Raw genomic sequence first — 18,132 nt, forward strand, 5'->3', positions numbered from 1 at the left:
GAGGAACCAGCTCCCCTGGCAGTAGTGAAGGAAAATGATATACCAGTGCGTGCCACCCCCCATGGCTAGCCCCCCCACCCCGTGAAATCAGAGGCATCCAGCTGTGGCCTGCAGTGCCCTCTGCTAGCTCTGCCCCTACCCCCCCGTGTGTCTAGCTCCCCCTCCCAAAGGCCTTTGGTACTCGGAGCCGCTTTTGGTCCCATTGGGTGAGAAGACAGCTCAGAGGATGGACCCCCCTACCCCCGCCTTCCAGCTGGACACAGGGACAGGGCCTTTCTCTCCCCCCCCCCAACCCCCGGGGCAGGATCAAGCCCTCCAGCTGATTCCCTAGGGCTGAGCCCAGTCTGTCCCCCTCGGGCTATGGTGGCAGGAATTCATGGCTACTGCGGGGGCAGGGCGGATCAAGGCTGGGGGCTCCTTTCCCCCTCCCCTGCTGTTGATGAGGCAGGGCCGAGATCACAGGTGAAAGGCCTGCCCCCCCCTTCCCCAAACTGCAGGCTGCTGGTGGGGCTAGGCGCAGCCCAGGGCCGATGGGTGGAGGCAGGTGCTTTCGGTTCTGCTGATCGGCTTCGTCCTCCCAGCTGGCAGGTCAAGTGGCCGGGATCAGTGCGGCGATGAGGCACAGGCGAGGGATGAGCTGCAGTGGGTGGGGGAGAGGGAGGATGGGCCAGGTGGAGGTCAGTTGGGGGCTCCCTCCTCCATTGAGCTCCAGACCTGAGGGGGGGGGCAGGAGGGAGGGGCAGAGAAGAGAGAGAGGGAGAGTTAATGGTGTCCCGAGCTGCACTGCTCCAGACCAGAGCATGGGGGCCGGGTCTCAGGCTGGCACATGCACAGAAGGGCACCAGCTGGTTCGAGTCTCCCCATGCCCCAGAGATGGCACAATTTAGACGTGGGCTGGGGTTGCCTGTCATCCCGCTGCAAAGGGTGGGCTGGGACTTTGGGGTGGGGGTTGGAATGACGGGAGGAAAGGGTGGTGGGTAGGAGGGGATTATGGCTGGTTGGGTGCTGCCGGTTGGGTGTGAGTGGCACGCCAAAGCTCTAGAGAGGAACCAAAAGTTGGAGTAGCAGGGGGCACCGAGGGGCATCAACAGATCTGTGCGGGGAGGCGAGCCGAGGCCTGGGAGAGCAGGGGGCTGCGGGGCGGGAGGGAGCGGCATCAGCAGAGCTGTGGACAGGGGCCATGGTTGCAACTATTGGAATATTCCAGCTGAAATCCAGGGATTCTCCTCTCCCCCCAACCGCCTGCATCACCCCTGATGGGCTTGTCTCCCCGAGGGGCTGGCGGGGTGTGGGACCAGCCAGCTAGGGCCTGTCACCAAGCGGCTCACCGGGGTGCAGCAAGACGGGGTTTGGCTCTGCCTGGGACCAGGGGCCGGGGTCCTGGGCAAAGCCAGGGAATGCTGGGCCTGCCCTGCTGCTAGGTGGCCAATCGTGTGGCACGTCCTTGCCACCTCCCCCACAGCCCAAATAAGCCCACTGAGCATCCTCCTGGGACCACCCTGAGTAGCAGGACAGGCTGAGGGAGCCCCCAGAAAAAGCTGGGCCTGCTCCCACGCCTGCCCCAGAGGGGACACCCCTGCAGGAGCAACTGGCGTCACCCCAAGCGCTGGGCCTGAGGTGATTCCCTCCGGTGGCACTGGCTGGCTGGTGGCTCCTTCCAACGGGGCTAAGACATTTCATACCCCCCCCCCCAAATAAAACCCAGTGCCCACGGGGGCTGTGGGGGGAGGCATGGCCCTTTGAAGGGGACTGAAAGCAGATTCCCCAGCACAGTTCGCATGAGATCACTGGATGCCGTGGCCTCTCAGCTCGGCTGGTGGCTCTGTGGCCTGCACCCCCTGCGGCCATGGGGAGGCCTTACCCAGCCCCCTCCGTCTGCCCACATTCACCACCATGGCCTGCCAAGGGCCACACAACATCCACCCCAAATGTAACCTCCTTGGCTGGTCAAAGTCCCAGACACAATCCCCCCACCCCGCAAACACTGCACCAGAAGTGGATGCTCTCTGGTTGCTAAGTAACAGCCAATCAGGACTCTCCTTTAGCAAGGCTGTCAAATGGGATGTAGTGTCGGGGGGACTGCTGGTGCTGGAGCCATGCCAGGGATGGAAGGGCAAAGGAGGGGATGTGTGTGTGGGGGGGTGATGTTGGGGTCAGCTGTAGTAGAGAGGCTCTGGGAAGGGGGGGGGGCGCAGCTGCCACTGCCAAGCTGGGCACATGGGCAGGGGGCTATGCTGCCACCTCCTGCCTGCACCTTGTCCACTCAGCTGGCACCAGCAGTGGGCAGCTAGTGTGTGTGTGTGTGTGTGTGTGTGTGGGGGTGAAGTTGGCCTGAGCCTGCAGTGTATGGCGGGGGGCGGGGATCGTGCCCAGTCACAGCTGAGTTGGCTAAACCCAATTCTGGCACTGACCTAACACGTGCCCCTGGGGCTTACAGGCCCTGCCAGTCCTAGGAGGTGCTGGTAAAAGAGTGGGGGCAGCCCACCCTGGCAATGGGTCCGGGTGGGGCATCTCTCCCCAGGTCTGTTCCAGGGTACTGCCCCCCCCCCCCCGCCCAGCTAAGCTCTGAGTCTGCAGGGCATCTGCCAGACTCATGACCACTCTGTTCTTGGGTGAGGGGGTTGGTTCCAGAAAGGGCAAGGCCTGGCCCAGCAAGACACCTATGGGGGTGACCCTGCTGCCCTCCCAGAAGGCTGGGCACAAAAGTGCTGCCAGGATCTGCACCCACATTCCCCCGCCCTGTGCCCATCTCTGGCACACGGGGTGGTGAGGGGAGGCTGGAGCCCTGAGGGATGGTTCATTAGAAGGAGGGAGAGGAGCCACTATACAGACACCTCCCACAGCCAGGGATCGAACGCAGGCATCCTGATGCCCAGTCCCTCCCCCAATCACTACAAAGCCTCCTGTATTCTGACCCCTGCATGACACGGATCATGTTTCCCTCCCCACGACTTCCTCTAAATGTTGTGCAGTGGTGCTGTGCAATTGTTATAACCAGCCCGTGTCCCATTCCAGAGGCAGCTGCATTTTGCTAGTGTGTGTGGGGGGTGCACTCTATATAAACAGCTGCCATACTCTGCCCCAGCATGGGTGCATTGTAGCAATGATGGCCTGAGCCCCTCCATAAACAGCAGCCATGCCCTGCCCAAGAGGTGGCTGCATGCTAACAGTGGGTGCATGAGCTCCGTGTAACCAGAGCAGTGTCCCACCGCAGAGGACATGCCCCAGCCTCCTATGCTTATTTTCTGCACAGCAACTAGAGTCCTCGGGGACAGGAAGGGGTTGGTGGGTTTGGGGTTTCCTACTGTGGCCCAGGTGCCGTGCTGCTGTGTTGGGCATTCAGGTGGCAAAGAGGGAGGCGGAAGGGACCCTCCCCGCCCCCTGGGGCCTGCACAGAGGCACTTTGACACACACCACACACACACACACACACACACAGCGCAGCAACAGGCCTGACCCCAGCTCAGCTACGGCCAGGAAACAAACCAAACATGACACAAGCAATGACCGAACGACCAACAAAAAAAAAGTTCTAAGAGATGGGGTGGGGGTGGGGGGGTCAGGGGGACAATCAGACCAGAAAAATAACAGAGGAGGGACTGAACTAGCGACTAGGACAAGAGGACTTGTACACTGGTTTGGGTTTCACAGCTGGGGAAGGGAAGAAGGTTTATTTTTTGGACCGGGGATTTCACCGAACGAAAACTACTGTCCACTGAGCCCACCAGCAAGAGAAAAGACCTCACGGCACAGCCAACCACCGCTACGGCACGGACGTCATGCACGCGCTAGCTCTGCTCACATGACGGGTATCCAAGCACCACAGGGGACAAGGCAGCGGCAGAGTCCCGTGAGTGAGCGCGAGCTACACCACGTCGGTCGGTCCGGCGGGTGCGACTTACAAGGGGGTGGAGCTACGGCTCTCGTGACAGCGAATGACGGCTAGCGACAGAGGCGTCTCAAGATATGATTGGTAACTCTGCCGGGGTGAGGGGGTTAAAGCAACAAAGAAAGAAAATGGGATTTGGGATTTTTTTTGGGGGGGGTTAAATAAGAAAAGGGAAAAGTTCATGTCAGCGCTGTAGGTAAATTCCCTTGTTTCTTACACACTAAAAGAGACACAATGTGGTTTGTTTCGGACCATTCCCCCCTCCCCAAACCCTTGCCCTGGGGATGTCACTGCCGGGAACCGCTGTGTTTTGATCTGTCGTGCGTCCGGGAACCCGGGAACGTGCAAAGCCTCGGCACTGATTGGGGGAGGCCAGAGGTGGGACCTCGTCAAAGGCCTGGCTCGCCGGAGGGCTCAGAGCTTTGATGGGGTCTCTCACCAGCTGCTTTGCCAGACGTCGGCCCGGGGCGGGGGGTCTAGTCCTGATGCCACTGAGCTGTTGGCTGACCCAAAACAAGCCACTTCCCATTTGCCTAGACCAAGCTCTCTGGGGTGGGGCGGGGTGGGGGGGGTCTGCCTCTCCCTCTGGCTGTGCAGTGCCTGGCATGCTCTGGGCCGCAATACAGAAAATAGTGATATCATGGAGCTGGGCGTTTTGGGTCTGTACCAGTGCCACCGGGAGGGGTGAGGATGTTGGAGCTTGGAGAGGGGCTAACGCCTGCTAACCCTAAGGGGGGGGGCGTGGTGTTGCTTGGCCCCCACAGTCATTCGCTGGGCCATGCTCACTGGTCTTCCAATCGCCTCTCCCCGCTAACCTGCTTGCCTCCCTTTACCCCTTGACCCTCAGCTGGCACCAGACCTGATGGGGAGCACGCGAGTGATGGGGCCGGGTCCTGGGGGGGCAAGTGGGTAGCAGAGGCTTGGGGGGAGGGAACCTGTGAGCCTCAGCCCCATAACCCCCCCCCCCACATTCATGCCTGAGCTTCCTTTTTTCCAGCAAAGAAGGGAAAAAGAGATGAGGAAAAAAAGGCGAATGAGAAAATAAACGGATGGGACAGAATGACACGGCTGATGGTAAATGGGCACCTTCATGCCACATGCAGCGGGCGTGCCTCATGCCAGCTGGTTGGCTGATTACTGCACTGGTGTGTGTGGGGAGGTGCACAGCTCTTGGTGGAGGGGAAGAGATACAGAATATGGGAGTCAGGGACCCATCTGAGAATGGGCCTGGGTGCGATGGATAGGATGCCAAGGGAATGGGGTGTGGGCACCCCAGGCTCTCAGGCTGGGGGGAAGGACTGGGACCAGGGCTGGGGGGGGGCTCCACTCTAGGCCTGCTGTCTGGTGGCAGGAGGCTGGGACCACGCTATCGGCCAGCAGCACGGAGCCCCAGATCCGGGACTCATGTGCACTTTGGTGGCCTGAGCTCACCCCACGGTAGCAGGACCAGGTCCCCCTTTCACTCCCCAGGGGTGGCTTTCTGCCCCATGCTGGCGTACAGCTGGAGCATCCAGGCCCGGAGCCTGTTGGCAGGAGCAGGGGCATGAGGCCTTTGCAGGGGCTGAGCTGAAGCTAGTGCTAACTGACGGGGGTGACGGAGAGATGGGGTCAGCAGGGGCTGTTTGGTACCCCCACCCCCACTGCTATCCCAGCCCCGGGTCCCCCTTCGCTGGCTGGCCTCTCCTCAGACAAACACCTGTAATCGAACCCGCCCTGGTCGCCCCAGCAAGCGGCTCTGTCCCAGTGCCCACGTTCCCCCCCCCGCAGACCAAACACCCGGAGGCTGGCGTTTCCAAGCATGAGGGCCTAGATGGAGGCACGGGCACGACGCCATCGGGCACTGCGCGGTCTCTCACCCCCAGGCTGTTCAGTCAGGGAGCAGAGCCTGGCTCCTGTTTGTAAATTTGAGCCTCAAGGCTCCCACCCCCCCACCACTACCCCCAAGACTCATCACCCTGCAAAGTGAACCCCATCGGCTTGGGCAGTCTCCCAGCCACTAGGGACCCCTGGTTCAGCCTAGATCTCCCCTGCCTCCGCTGACTGAGGCCCAGCAGACAGGGCCGGTGCAACCATTTAGGCAACCTAGGCAGCCGCCTAGGGTGCTAGAATTTGGGGGGAGGGGAGGCGGGGGGGGCTTTTTCTTCGGCAGCGACTGCGGCAGCCGGATCTTTGGCCGCCCCAGTTGCCGCCGGCATTCAGGTGGAGGAAGCTGGAGCAGGGGGGCGCGGGGAGGGCCGCCTGCAGCAAGTGAGCAGTGGGGACACAGGGGAACTCCCTGCCCCAGTTCACCTCTGCCCCGCCTCCTCCCTGAGCACGCCGTGGCTGCTTCACTTCTCCCGCCTCCCAGGCTTGTGGTGCGTAAGCTGGTTGGCGCTGCAAGCCTGGGAGGCAGGAGAAGTGAAGTGGCGACGGTGTGCTCGGGGAGGAGGCGGAGCAGGGGTGAGCTGGGGCGGGGGGCAGGTGCCTCAGGGCGGAGGGTTGGGAGCTGCCGCAAGGGGTGCACCTCAGGGCGGAGGAGGGGAGCGTCTCAGGGTGGGGGCATGGGGGGGGCAAGGTGGAAGTTTCACCTAGGGCGCAAAACATCCTTGCACCGGCCCTGCCAGCAGGACACGAGCCCAGCCAGTGAAGAGAGAGCACAGGGAGGGACTGTGGCGGTTTCCAGGCACCGAGAAACAAAGGATGGGCTTGCAGAGAAGGGCCTGGGCTGGGACCCAGAAGACCTGGGCTCAAATCCTTCCTCTGCCACAGATTTCCTGTGTGACCTGGTCATGTCACTTTGTTGCTCTGTGCCTCAGTTTCTCATCTGTACAATGGGGTCAATAACCCTGCCTCTCCCCCAACTCTTTGTTTGTTTAGACCATAAGCAACTTGGGGCAGGACCTGTCCCTCACTGTCTGTGTAGTACTTGACACAACAGGGCCTTGACTGCAGCCGGGGCCTGTGCAGCACTCGGCATGATGAGGGCCCTGATCTCGGCTGGGGGTCTCTGCAGCCAGGGCCGGCACTTCCATTTAGGTGACCTAGGTGGTTGCCTAGGATGCCAGGATTTGGGAGGGCGGCAATTCGGCAGCGGGGGGTCCTTCCGCGCTCTGGGTCGTCATCGGCAATTCTGCGGCGGGTCCTTCACTTGCTCCGGGACCCGCCGCTGAAGTGCCCTGAAGACCGGGAGCGCGGAAGGACACCCGCCCCCCCCGCCGCAGAATTGCCGCCAATGACCAGAATCCCGGAAAGAACCCCACCTAGGGCGCCAAAAACCCTGGCGCCGCTCCTGTCTGCAGCGCCCGGCACAACAGGGACTCGATCTTAGCAGGGCTCTGTGCGAAACCTGGCACGATGGGGCCTTGCTCTCAGTCAGGGTCTGTGCAGCACCTGGCGCTCTGCTCTCAGTTGGGGTCTGTGCAGAGCCTGGCATGACGGGGCCCCAATCCTGGCTGGGGTCTAAGAGCACATGCAATGCGGATTACAGTAAATCCTTAAAGCAATGGAGCCTGCCACTGCGACGCAGGTAAGCCCGTCCCCCCGCCCCCGCTGTCCCTTTGTCTCTTTTATGTGCAAAAAAGAAACTCGGGTCAATGACAAAGACACCACAAAACGAATGAACAAGCAAAAACCAAACCAAACCAAAAAATCAAACCAATGCAGAACGAGAAACGACCCCCGTGAGCCGCGCACGGAGAACAAGGATCAGAACAAAAGCAGGATACGTTCACGTGCCACGACACACACAGACACGCACAGACCCGCCCCCCCTGCCCCACGCTACGCCGCGCTGGGGGTCTTCACCTGGCTGAGACAGGGCTCTGCGCAGCACAGCCGGAAAGAACTGCTAGCAGGAGGTTATGTTCTTCTTTCTTAAAATACAGGGTGAAAGGCTGTTATACAGATCTCTGCGATAGACGGGGTGGGGTAGGGGGGTCGGGCTACATGCACGACAGCTATGGGGCTAGCTTGCGTTATTTGTGGGGGGGCATTATTACCACTGTTATTTTAATGCTTGAGCTGGTGGGACTTCGTCATGTTGTGGCTTTTCCTTTCACCCTGCAGAAAAGCCCTCAGGGTCATTTACTGCCCTGGTGATTTAGCCCGTGGGCTCTTTGGAGCGGGACAGTGGCTCATCCTGTGTCTGTGCAGTGCCCAGCGCACTGGAGCCTTGATCTCAGCAGCTAAATAATAATCCTGTGCACACAGGCAGGAGGGGCGTGTTTGTGCCCTTTGCTGGGGGAGGGGTGGGGTGGGAGCTGGCGCGGCTCCGAGACACTTGGTTATTTGAAGGGCTTGATAAACAGGTTGCAGGTCTCCTGCTTTCTCGCTGGAACGGAAACGGCATGGCAATTTTGCAGGAAAAAGGTTTCTCCAAATGTCACATGTTGCCATGTCCCACGTGCCCTGATTCCAGACAGAGCTGGTCAGACAACCTCTGTGTGTGTATGTGTGTGCGTGCGCGCACGCACACCCAAGGGCATGTGTAGCTGTGTATGTGTGAGCCTGAGTGGGCGGGTGGGTGCCTGTACACTGCATGTGTGTATTTTTACGTGTGTGTGTGTGTGTGTGTGTGTAATATGTGTGTGCCCTTGAATGTGTGTATGTGTCTCCAAGTGTGTGTGTATGCGTGTGTGCCTGCATATGTGCGTATATGTGTGTGCACACGTCTGCCCATGTGTCTGTTCTGTTCATTCCCTCTGGGGCACCTGGCACTGGTCACTGTTGGTAGCCAGGATATTGGGCCAGCTGGACCTTTGGTCTGACCCAGTGCAGCTGTTCTTACGTGTATATGTGTGTGTACACCTCTGTGTGGGCAGGAATATATGTGTGTGCCCACGTGAGTGTGCCCAGCTGCATGTGTGTGTGTGTGTGTGTGTGCTTATGTGTGTGTATTTGTGGGGACCTGTGTGTGTCTATGTGTGCCCACATGCATATATGTGTTCGCATGTACCTATATATGTGCCCATGTGCATGTGTAAAGGTGTGTGCCTGTGTGTAGCTGTGTGTGCCCACATGTGTGTATCTCTGTGTGTGTATCTGAGTGTGCCCATGCATGTGTGTATCTGAGTGTGCCTGGGCATGAATCTGTGTGTACCAATGTGCATGTGTGTAACAGTGTGCCCATGTGTGTGCCCATGCACGTGTCAATGTGTGTGCCTGTGTGCATCTCTGTGCGCCCGTGTGGGTGTGTATCTGTGTGTGCCCGTGCATCTGTGTGCGCCCATGTATGTATCAGTGTGCCCCTATGTGTGTTTATCTGTGTGCACCCGTGTGCATATCTGTGTGCGTGTATCTGTGTGCGCTCATGTGTCATCCGTGTGCGTCCATATGTATCTGTGTGCGCCCGTGCATGTGTATCTGAGTGTGCCCGTGTGCATGTGCCTGTGTGTGCCTGTATGCATGTGTGTGTGGATGTTTATGCCTGTGTAGAGGGGAAATCACAAAAATGACATTGAAATTTCACCCTTTTTAAAAATCAAACTGTGAAATTCCTGCTACGTTTTTCCGGGGCTCTCGGCTCAGTCCTGCCCAGGGCTGGGGGCTGTTGCCCTCTTGTGGTCCAAAGGCCTCAGGGCTGTACACCCTGAGAGTGGAGATGCCCAGTGTTACCGCAGGGGGCTTTGTCCGGCGGAAGGTAACAAAGCCAGGGTCTCATCCCCGCACTCCCATTACGCTGCAGCTCACTAGCCCAGCCCACTGTGCACCCCCCCCAGCTGTGTTTAGGGGGTCCCTGTGCATGGGGGGGGCAGGGAACCCACCTGGGGCTTTAGTACGGCCGGTTGGCATCTTTCGGTCGCTTGAGCTGCACTTTCAGGCGCTTCATGCCGATCTGGAAGCCGTTCATGGCCTGGATGGCAGCCTGGGCGCTGGTGGGATTGTCAAAACTTACGAAACCTGGGGAGGGGGGTGGGGGTTGGGCGCCGGGTCGAGGTAGAGAGGCAGGGGGAGAGGAAGGAGGTAGAGAGAGGCAGAGAAGGCTGAGTGGCCCTGGGAGACCCTTTGTTCACGGCTAGGGCAGTGCCCCCGTGGGTGCCTGGCTCAGGGTGGGCAGCTCCGTACCCAGATTCTCAGTTTGGCACCAGGGCCACGGTATGCCCAGGATCTCCTCCCCGAGGCCTGGGTCTGGGGGCATCTATCGGTGGCAGGTAGAGGGTGCCCGATGCAGGGTTTGCTCCCTGGTGCCAGCCGCTGTGGGTGACAGGAGACGGGGCTAGGCGAGCCCTGGGCTGGGCAGAGCCGCTGGGGAAGCCAGCTCCGCATCAGGCTCAGGGTCAGCCCCTGTCTACACGAGGGGTTGCAACAATCTTTTGTCTGGGAGGTCAGCCCCTCGCCCCGGTGCTCACTGGCTGGGTCTGCTGCTCAGCTGCTGGCCCACAATGCAGCAGGAAGGGGGCGGGGGGGGGGTTGCCCATTGGCTGGGCTTACCGAAACATTTGCTCTGATTGGTTGCCCGATCCACGAAGACTTTGGCAGAGATGACGTTCCCGAAGGGCAGGAACATCTGCAGGATCTCGGAGTCAGTGAACTCCTGGGGCAGGTGGTAGATGAAGATGTTACAGCCCTCGGGGCCTGCGGGGAGGAGGCGGGTGAGAGGGGGCGGGTGCTCAGGACACCTTAGATGCCCCCATGCTGGGCCCCCATTCTAGATCCCTCACACACTGGGCCCCATTCTAGATACTACACAGCAGGCCCCATTCTAGATCCCCACGCTGGGCCCCTGTTCTAGATCCCCCACACTGGGCTCCCTGTTCTAGATCCCCCACGCTGGACCCCCTAAAACCTTCTGCTGTGGACCTCCCATCCTGGACCCCTCTATACCCTTCACTCTGGATACCCCAGTCTGGAGACCCCCCCCCATTCCAGACTGTTCCAGATCCCTTGCTCTGGAATCCCTGCTCTAGACCACTCTATATCCTCTAACTGTGGACCCCCACATCCTTGACCCCTCTAGATCCCATGGCTCTGGACCCCTGTAGATCCAACAATCTGGACTCCCATTCTAGACCTCTCATTCTGGACTCCCCAGTGTAGACCCCTCTAGATTCCCCTGCTCTGGACCCTGTGTTCTAGACCACTCTAGATCCACTCATTCTGGCCCCCATTGGGGATCTCTGTAGATTTCCCATGCTCTGGACTCTCTCTGTGAAGTGTTGGGGTCCTCAGGGAAGATGTGGGAGTCCTGAGGTGCACAGTGAGGCAGGTCCTTGGTGACCCCAGGCCACATCTGTCCCCTGTGGACCTCCCACTACTGAGAGCCGTTGGGGCAGGGCTCCTGGCATTGACAAGGGATGTGAGGGGCCCAGGGGCCCAGAGGGCACTGGGGGGACATTGTTGGAGGGAGTGGTGCCTAGGGGTTCCTGGGGGCATGATATAAGGGAGTGCCTAGGGAATGATGTTGGGGGCAGTGCCCAGGGGGTGCTGGGGGGACGGTGCCCAGGGGTGCTGGGGGGACGGTGTCAGGGGCAGTGCCCAGGGGGCGCTGGGAGGAGGATGTGGGGGGGTGGTGCCTAGGGGGCGCTGGGGGGATAATGTTGGGGTGAAATGAGGGGGGCAGTGGCCCCGGGCCCCACTTACCTTCCCGTTGCTGCTGCTGCTGAGGGGGCGGCTGCTGCGTGAGGATGGCTGGCTGCTGGGGGAAGGCCGGGCTCACCAGCCCATAGGCAGCGGGGTAGGCGGCTGGTGAAGAAGCAAAGGAGGGCATGAGTGACCCCTCGGGCTGGGCCTACGTGCCCCCAAGGGAAGGATCTGCCCCCCCCCCATCACTGGCCCAGCTTCCTTCCCCCACTGCTCCCCACTCCCCCTGTCTCCCCCCGGTCCCTCCACCTGCAGGGAACCCCCACCCCATACCCTCTGTCCCCCTGGCTGCCCACTGCCCCTGATGGCCCTGGGGGGTGAGGCCGGCACTGCCGCGCCCTCGTGCTGCTCAGACCTGGTGCCAGCACCTGGGATATCCCACCATGCTGCTACCTCCACCACCTCAGCCCCTACCCCTGCCCAGGGCCCCTTCCAGGCCCCCCAGCCCTGGGGCGGGGCGCCAGACCTGTGTAGTGCTGCATCCCGGCATAGGCCTGCTGCAGGGGGTCCACGGGGGCGGCCGGGCTCTGAGCTGCGAGGGGAGACGAGGGGGAGGGGGTTACCGGGAGCCCTTGGCTGAGCCGGGGCGGGGGGAGCAGGCAGGGTGGGGGCGTACCTGGGTACGGGTGGACCCCGTTGGTGTAGAGGGCCTCGGAGGCCGGCTGCCCTGTGGTCTGTGTGGGGACCGGGCTGTAGCCGTTGACGCTGAGCGTGGCCGGGATGGCGGACACGGGGGTGGCAGCGATGGCGGGTGGCGTGCTGGTACCTGTGGGTGAGAGATGTGGTGAGGGGGGGCGGTTCAGGGCCCTTCCCCCACCCATGAGGAGATCCCGGTCGGGTGCCATCTCCCGGCTCGCCCACCCCCTCCCCCTCTGCAGCCTGCCACCTGGGGGGCTTTGCCCTACCCACTGGCTCCCCGGCATGGCCCCTCCTCGGCCAGAGGGGGTTGGCATCCGGATCCTGGCCCGCGCCGGCCCTACCTGAGGAGGGGGTGAGAGGCGTGAGGGGCGTGGCGATGAGGCCGTTGGGGTTGATGGTGGCCATCTGCTGCATCTGGACGGCCGCCATGGTGGCCATGGGGTTGAGGTAGGCGGAGTGAGCAGCGACCAAGGCTGCCTGCTGCTGCATTAGCTGCAGAGGGAGAGAAAGAGACGGGATGGGGTCGGGGGGGTCCGCTGGACTGTTGGGGGAAAGCCTGTCTGCAAGGCCACAAGGACTGGGGGGGGACATGCCCCGCTGTCCTGGCCCCCTAGATCGCCCCTCAATCCTGACCTGCAGCCCCTGCTGTCCCCGCCCTGCACTCCCTGCCCCCGCTCTGCCGGTGCCCCTCACTCCCGACCTGCAGCCCCTGCTGTCCCCGCCCTGCACTCCCTGCCCTCGCTCTGCCGGTGCCCCTCACTCCCGACCCGCAGCCCCCTGCTGTCCCCGCCCTGCACTCCCTGCCCCCGCTCTGCCGGTGCCCCTCAATCCCAACCCACAGCCCCCTGCTGTCCCCGCCCTGCACTCCGTGCCCCCGCTTTGCCGGTGCCCCTCACTCCCCACCTGCAGCCCCTGCTGTCCCCGCCCTGCACTCCCTGCCCCCGCTCTGCCGGTGCCCCTCACTCCCCACCTGCAGCCCCTGCTGTCCCCGCCCTGCACTCCCTGCCCCCGCTCTGCCGGTGCCCCTCACTCCCGACCTGCAGCCCCTGCTGTCCCCGCCCTGCACTCCCTGCCCCCGCTCTGCCGGTGCCCCTCACTCCCGACCTGCAGCCCCCTGCTGTCCCCGCCCTGCACTCCCTGCCCCGCTCTGCCGGTGCCCCTCACTCCCCACCTGCAGCCCCTGCTGTCCCCGCCCTGCACTCCCTGCCCCAGCTCTGCCGGTGCCCCTCACTCCCCACCTGCAGCCCCTGCTGTCCCCGCCCTGCACTCCCTGCCCCCGCTCTGCCGGTGCCCCTCACTCCCGACCCACAGACCCCTGCTGTCCCCGCCCTGCACTCCCTGCCCCAGCTCTGCCGGTGCCCCTCACTCCCGACCCGCAGCCCCCTGCTGTCCCCGCCCTGCACTCCCTGCCTCGCTCTGCCGGTGCCCCTCACTCCCGACCTGCAGCCCCCTGCTGTCCCCGCCCTGCACTCCCTGCCTCGCTCTGCCGGTGCCCCTCACTCCCGACCTGCAGCCCCCTGCTGTCCCCGCCCTGCACTCCCTGCCCCCGCTCTGCCGGTGCCCCTCACTCCCGACCTGCAGCCCCCTGCTGTCCCCGCCCTGCACTCCCTGCCTCGCTCTGCCGGTGCCCCTCACTCCCGACCTGCAGCCCCCTGCTGTCCCCGCCCTGCACTCCCTGCCTCGCTCTGCCGGTGCCCCTCACTCCCGACCTGCAGCCCCTGCTGTCCCCGCCCTGCACTCCCTGCCCCCGCTCTGCCGGTGCCCCTCACTCCCGACCTGCAGCCCCCTGCTGTCCCCGCCCTGCACTCCCTGCCCCCGCTCTGCCGGTGCCCCTCACTCCCGACCCGCAGCCCCCTGCTGTCCCTGCCCTGCACTCCCTGTCCCCGCTCTGCCGGTGCCCCTCACTCCCGACCCGCAGCCCCCTGCTGTCCCCGCCCTGCACTCCCTGCCCCCGCTCTACCGGTGCCCCTCACTCCCGACCCGCAGCCCCCTGCTGTCCCCGCCCTGCACTCCCTGTCCCCGCTCTGCCGGTGCCCCTCACTCCCGACCTGCAGCCCCTGCTGTCCCTGCCCTGGGCTCCCCTCGTGTCCCTGCTGAGAGCCCAGTGCCATGTCGGCGGGGAGCCACTTACTGCTTGGGTGTAGGCGCTGTAGGCCCCGAACTGCAGGGCGATGGGGCTGAACATGCCCAACTGGCTGGCCACCTGCTGCATCCGGCGCAGGCCCCGCTCCTTCTCCGTGTCGGCAAATTTCACCACCAGGCTGGAGGAGGCGCCCTGGGAATGGAACCCCCCCAGGGGGGCTAGTGAGACAAGCAGAGCACAGTGACCCCCCCCGCCCTGCCCCGTCTGCCCCCTTCCCCCCGCTGCCTCAGCCAGCCAGAGTGACCCACAGGCCCCAGCCCTCCTTCTGCAGTCTCCGTGCCTGGCAGCCTCCGGGGGAGTGTGTGCATGCGGAGGGGCGGGGGCAGGCTCCCCTCCTGCGTCAGGTACCTGCTCCAGCTTCCTCCCCCACAAGCCTGGGATGGTCTCAATCCTCCTCGGGTCGTAGGGACTAGTGGATAGAGCACCGGCCTAAGCTTCCAGACAGCAGGGTCTCTTCCTGTCTCTGCTGCTCGACGAGCTTGGGCAAGTCACTGCCCCGGTCCATGCCTCAGTTTCCCCAACTGTCAAATGGGGCTAATGAGCCCAACCTCGTTTGCAAAGGGCTCTGAGGTCTATGCATGAGCAGGGCTTGGGATCAGAATGACATGGGGGCTGGGCAGGAAACGAGCTGCCCGTGCTGCCCACGTTTGCAAGAGTCTGAACCATTTTCCCCGCCCTGACTTGGGGTGAAAAGCTGGAAGAAATGTTCTTTTGGGGCAGTCGAGACGTTATTTCCAGCTCACTCCGATGCTCTCACGCCGCAAACGCCGAAGTCGCCTCGACCCAGAAAACAGGTGTTTTTTCACTGCAGGAACGTGGAAGAGGGACAGTCGGACGCTTCCTCACTGTCATTTTCCCACATCAAGAAATGGGTCCCAGTCCACCTGTTCCCACGGCAACGGTGTCGCCCCCTCGGCGTTTTTCAACGAAAAACCGTTTTCTCGGAACCTTCCCGACTGGCACTCGAGGCCGCAGTGGCGCGCTCAGTCCATCAGGGGGCAGCAGAACCTCAGGCAGCATCCTGCCCCCCTGCCCTGGTGCTGAGCTGGGGCCCTTCCAGGTGGGGCGTGGTGGTGGTGGGTGTGGGGGGGGTCTGAGAATTGGAGCTGCCCACATGAGAGGGTGGGAGAGGCAGAGGGGGCTGGAGATCCTTGGATAGGCAGCGGGGGTCCTGCTGTTCTGGGTGCTCGCTGGCTGTGCGGCCCATCTGGTGCCCGATGGAGGCTGCAGGGGGGATCGGAGGCCTGGAGGCAGGAAGGGCCTGTGGGGTCCTCGCAGCCTGTGCCCCTCGGAGTCCCCAGGGGAGGGGGGTGTTGGAGCAGAAGAGGCCTGTGGGGTGTCTACGGACTTGCACTAGGCAGGCTTCAGCTCAGCTGGGATGCTGGGGCAGCGATTCAGGCTCTGGAGCCCCCCTGGCTCTGAGCTCGGGGGGCAGGAGCCTGCGTCTCTGCCAGAGCCGCCACCTCCACTCGGCTGGCTCGGGCCACGCTGGGCTGGTGCGAATCTGTCCACCCAGGCTGGCTGCCTCCCAGTGCAGGGTAGACGGGCCCTGTGCGTTCCCAGGATGCTGCTGAGGAGCCCGTCCCCCTCCCCACGCATGGGGAAAGGGCTCAGAGGGGCCTGGATCTAATCCCGTGTTGTCTCTGCCCGGGGGGGCGATCCAGCCAGGTTGGTGAGTGCCCGGGGCGGGGGTGGGGGGGATCCAGCTGGGTCGGTGAGTGCTCCTGGGGGGGGAGGGGTTCCAGCCAGGTCAGTGAGCGCAAGGGGGGTTCAGCAGGGACAGTGAGTGCCTGGGGGTGGGTGGTGGTCCAGTTAGGTTGGTGAGTGCCTGGGGGCGGGGGATCCAGCCAGGTTGGTGAGTGCCCAGGGGGGATCCAGCTGGGTTGGTCAGTGCCTGGGGGGGAGTCCAGCCGAGTCGGTGAGTGCCCGGGGGGAGTCCAGCCGGGTCGGTCAGTGCCCGCAGGGTCCAGCTGGGTCGGTGAGTGCCCGGGGGGGATCCAGCCGGGTCAGTGAGTGCCTGGGGGCGGGTATCCAGCCAGATCTGTCAGTGCCCAGCGTCTGCCCTGGGAGATGAGGGGTCTGGGTGATGGGTCTAATGCCGAGCTCCCCACTCAGGCCCATGACAGGAATTGCCCCCTCTCAGCCCCCCCTCGTCTCCCCCCCTCCCCCCCGTGTGCCCATGCGCCTGGCCGGGCCTTACCGGCAATGTCCGGCTGCCGTGCAGTGTGTTGATGGCGGCCTGAGCCTCAGCGTGGGTCTGGAACTTCACGAAGGCACAGCCTGGGGGGAGACAGAGTCAGTGCAGTGGGGGGGGCAGGGCCTGAGTGTGCACAGACACCCCGAGTGCAACCCCAGAGCACACAGACACTCCGAGTGCAACCCCAGAGCACACACAGACACTCTGAGTGCAACCCCTGAGCGCACACAGACACTCTGAGTGCAACCCCAGAGCACACACAGACACTCTGAGTGCAACCCCTGAGTGCACACAGACACTCCGAGTGCACCCACCCTGAGCTCGCACAGACATCTCGAGTGCACCCCCCTGAGTGCTCATAGACACTCAAAGTGCACCCCCCTGAGCGCACAGACACCCCGAGTGCAACCCCTGAGTGCACACAGACACTCCGAGTGCAACCCCAGAGCACACACAGACACCCCGAGTGCAACCCCAGAGCACACACAGACACCCCGAGTGCACCCATCCTGAGCTCGCACAGACATCTCGAGTGCACCCCCTTGAGTGCTCATAGACACTCAAAGTGCACCCCCCTGAGCGCACAGACACCCCGAGTGCAACCCCAGAGCACACACAGACACCCCGAGTGCAACCCCTGAGCACACACAGACACTCCGAGTGCACCCACCCTGAGCTCGCACAGACATCTCGAGTGCAACCCTTGAGCATGCACAGACACTCTGAGTGTACCCCCCGAGCACACACAGACACCCCAAGTGCACCCCCCTTGAGCGCACACAGACACCCCGAGTGCACCCCCCTGAGCACACAGACATCCTGAGTGCACACATGTTCCCAGCCCCCCACTCCCACCCAGAGCCAGGCACCCTTGTATACCCGTGCCCTCCCATCTCCACCTATGCCACACACAGCCGCCCTGCCCAGAGCTGGCAGGGCCCCTCTTAGCCCTGCATGCCCAGCCATGCAGTGGGCAAGGGTGGCAGGCGAGCAGTGGGTCTGATAGGCAACATTGGCTAAGGGACAGGCCCAGTGAGCCCCTGCTGGTCCATGCCAGTGGCGGGGATGGATGCCAGCTGCGCAGCCAGGGAGCATCACCCAGGATAGCTGCAGGGCCCGGGGGTGTTGGTGGTGGGATTACAAGGGAGAAACGGGCGGGAACCCTCAGGGGACCCCGTGGCCAAACTGCATCTTCCCTGCAGCACAGCGCCCCCTACTGCGCCCCATCCTACTCCTGCAGCACAGCGCCCCCTACTGCATCCTCACCCTGCTCCTGCAGCACAGCGCCCCCTACTGCACCCCATCCTACTCCTGCAGCATAGTGCCCCCTACTGCATCCTCACCCTGCTCCTGCAGCACAGCGCCCCCTACTGCCCTCACTCTGCTCCCTGCAGCATAGCGCCCCCTACTGCGCCCCCCCCACTCTCTGCAGCTCCCCCTCTGCTATAGGGGCAGGGCCAGTGGCAGAGGCCCCGGAGCGGCACTCACCTTTGCTGGTGCCATCTGGCCCCCGCAGCACCGTGCACTCATCGATGTTCCCGAAGGGCTCGAACATTTTCCTGACGTCTTCGTCCGTCTGCTGCTTGCCCAGCATCCCCACAAACAGCTTCCGGTCTTCTGGCAGGGAAGAGGCGGTGCTCAGTGGGGAGCCGTGCCCATTCGCCCCCCACCCTGCCCCGCCTGGGACTAGGGGGTGAGTGTCAGTCA

At 63.1% G+C, this 18,132-nt stretch overlaps 1 protein-coding gene across 5 annotated transcripts in view; it reads right to left on the reverse strand.

Annotated features, from left to right (window-relative positions):
• Positions 1–239: 239 nt before the first annotated feature.
• CELF3 (CUGBP Elav-like family member 3) overlaps positions 240–18,132 on the reverse strand; it is a 48,174-nt gene continuing 30,281 nt past the window's right edge. Inside the window, exons 4-13 of one of the 5 annotated variants that reach the window (XR_007770460.1) lie at positions 17,914–18,042; positions 16,429–16,508; positions 14,217–14,360; positions 12,427–12,577; positions 11,913–12,212; positions 11,447–11,548; positions 10,298–10,441; positions 9,631–9,766; positions 7,673–7,740; positions 240–714 (exon numbers count right to left, since the gene is read on the reverse strand). Coding sequence is in view for 4 of the 5 variants with exons in the window: in XM_050929874.1 (XP_050785831.1) it covers positions 9,639–9,766; positions 10,298–10,441; positions 11,447–11,548; positions 11,913–12,212; positions 12,427–12,577; positions 14,217–14,360; positions 16,429–16,508; positions 17,914–18,042 (1,178 nt within the window). In the remaining variant the exon portion in view is untranslated. The remainder of the gene's footprint in view (positions 715–7,672; positions 7,741–9,630; positions 9,767–10,297; positions 10,442–11,446; positions 11,549–11,912; positions 12,213–12,426; positions 12,578–14,216; positions 14,361–16,428; positions 16,509–17,913; positions 18,043–18,132) is intronic. The other 4 variants (XM_050929872.1, XM_050929875.1, XM_050929873.1 and 1 more) reach the window with 4 other exon arrangements.

This window comes from Gopherus flavomarginatus, chromosome 20 (assembly GCF_025201925.1).
Source record: "Gopherus flavomarginatus isolate rGopFla2 chromosome 20, rGopFla2.mat.asm, whole genome shotgun sequence".
Classification (NCBI taxonomy): domain Eukaryota; kingdom Metazoa; phylum Chordata; order Testudines; family Testudinidae; genus Gopherus; species Gopherus flavomarginatus.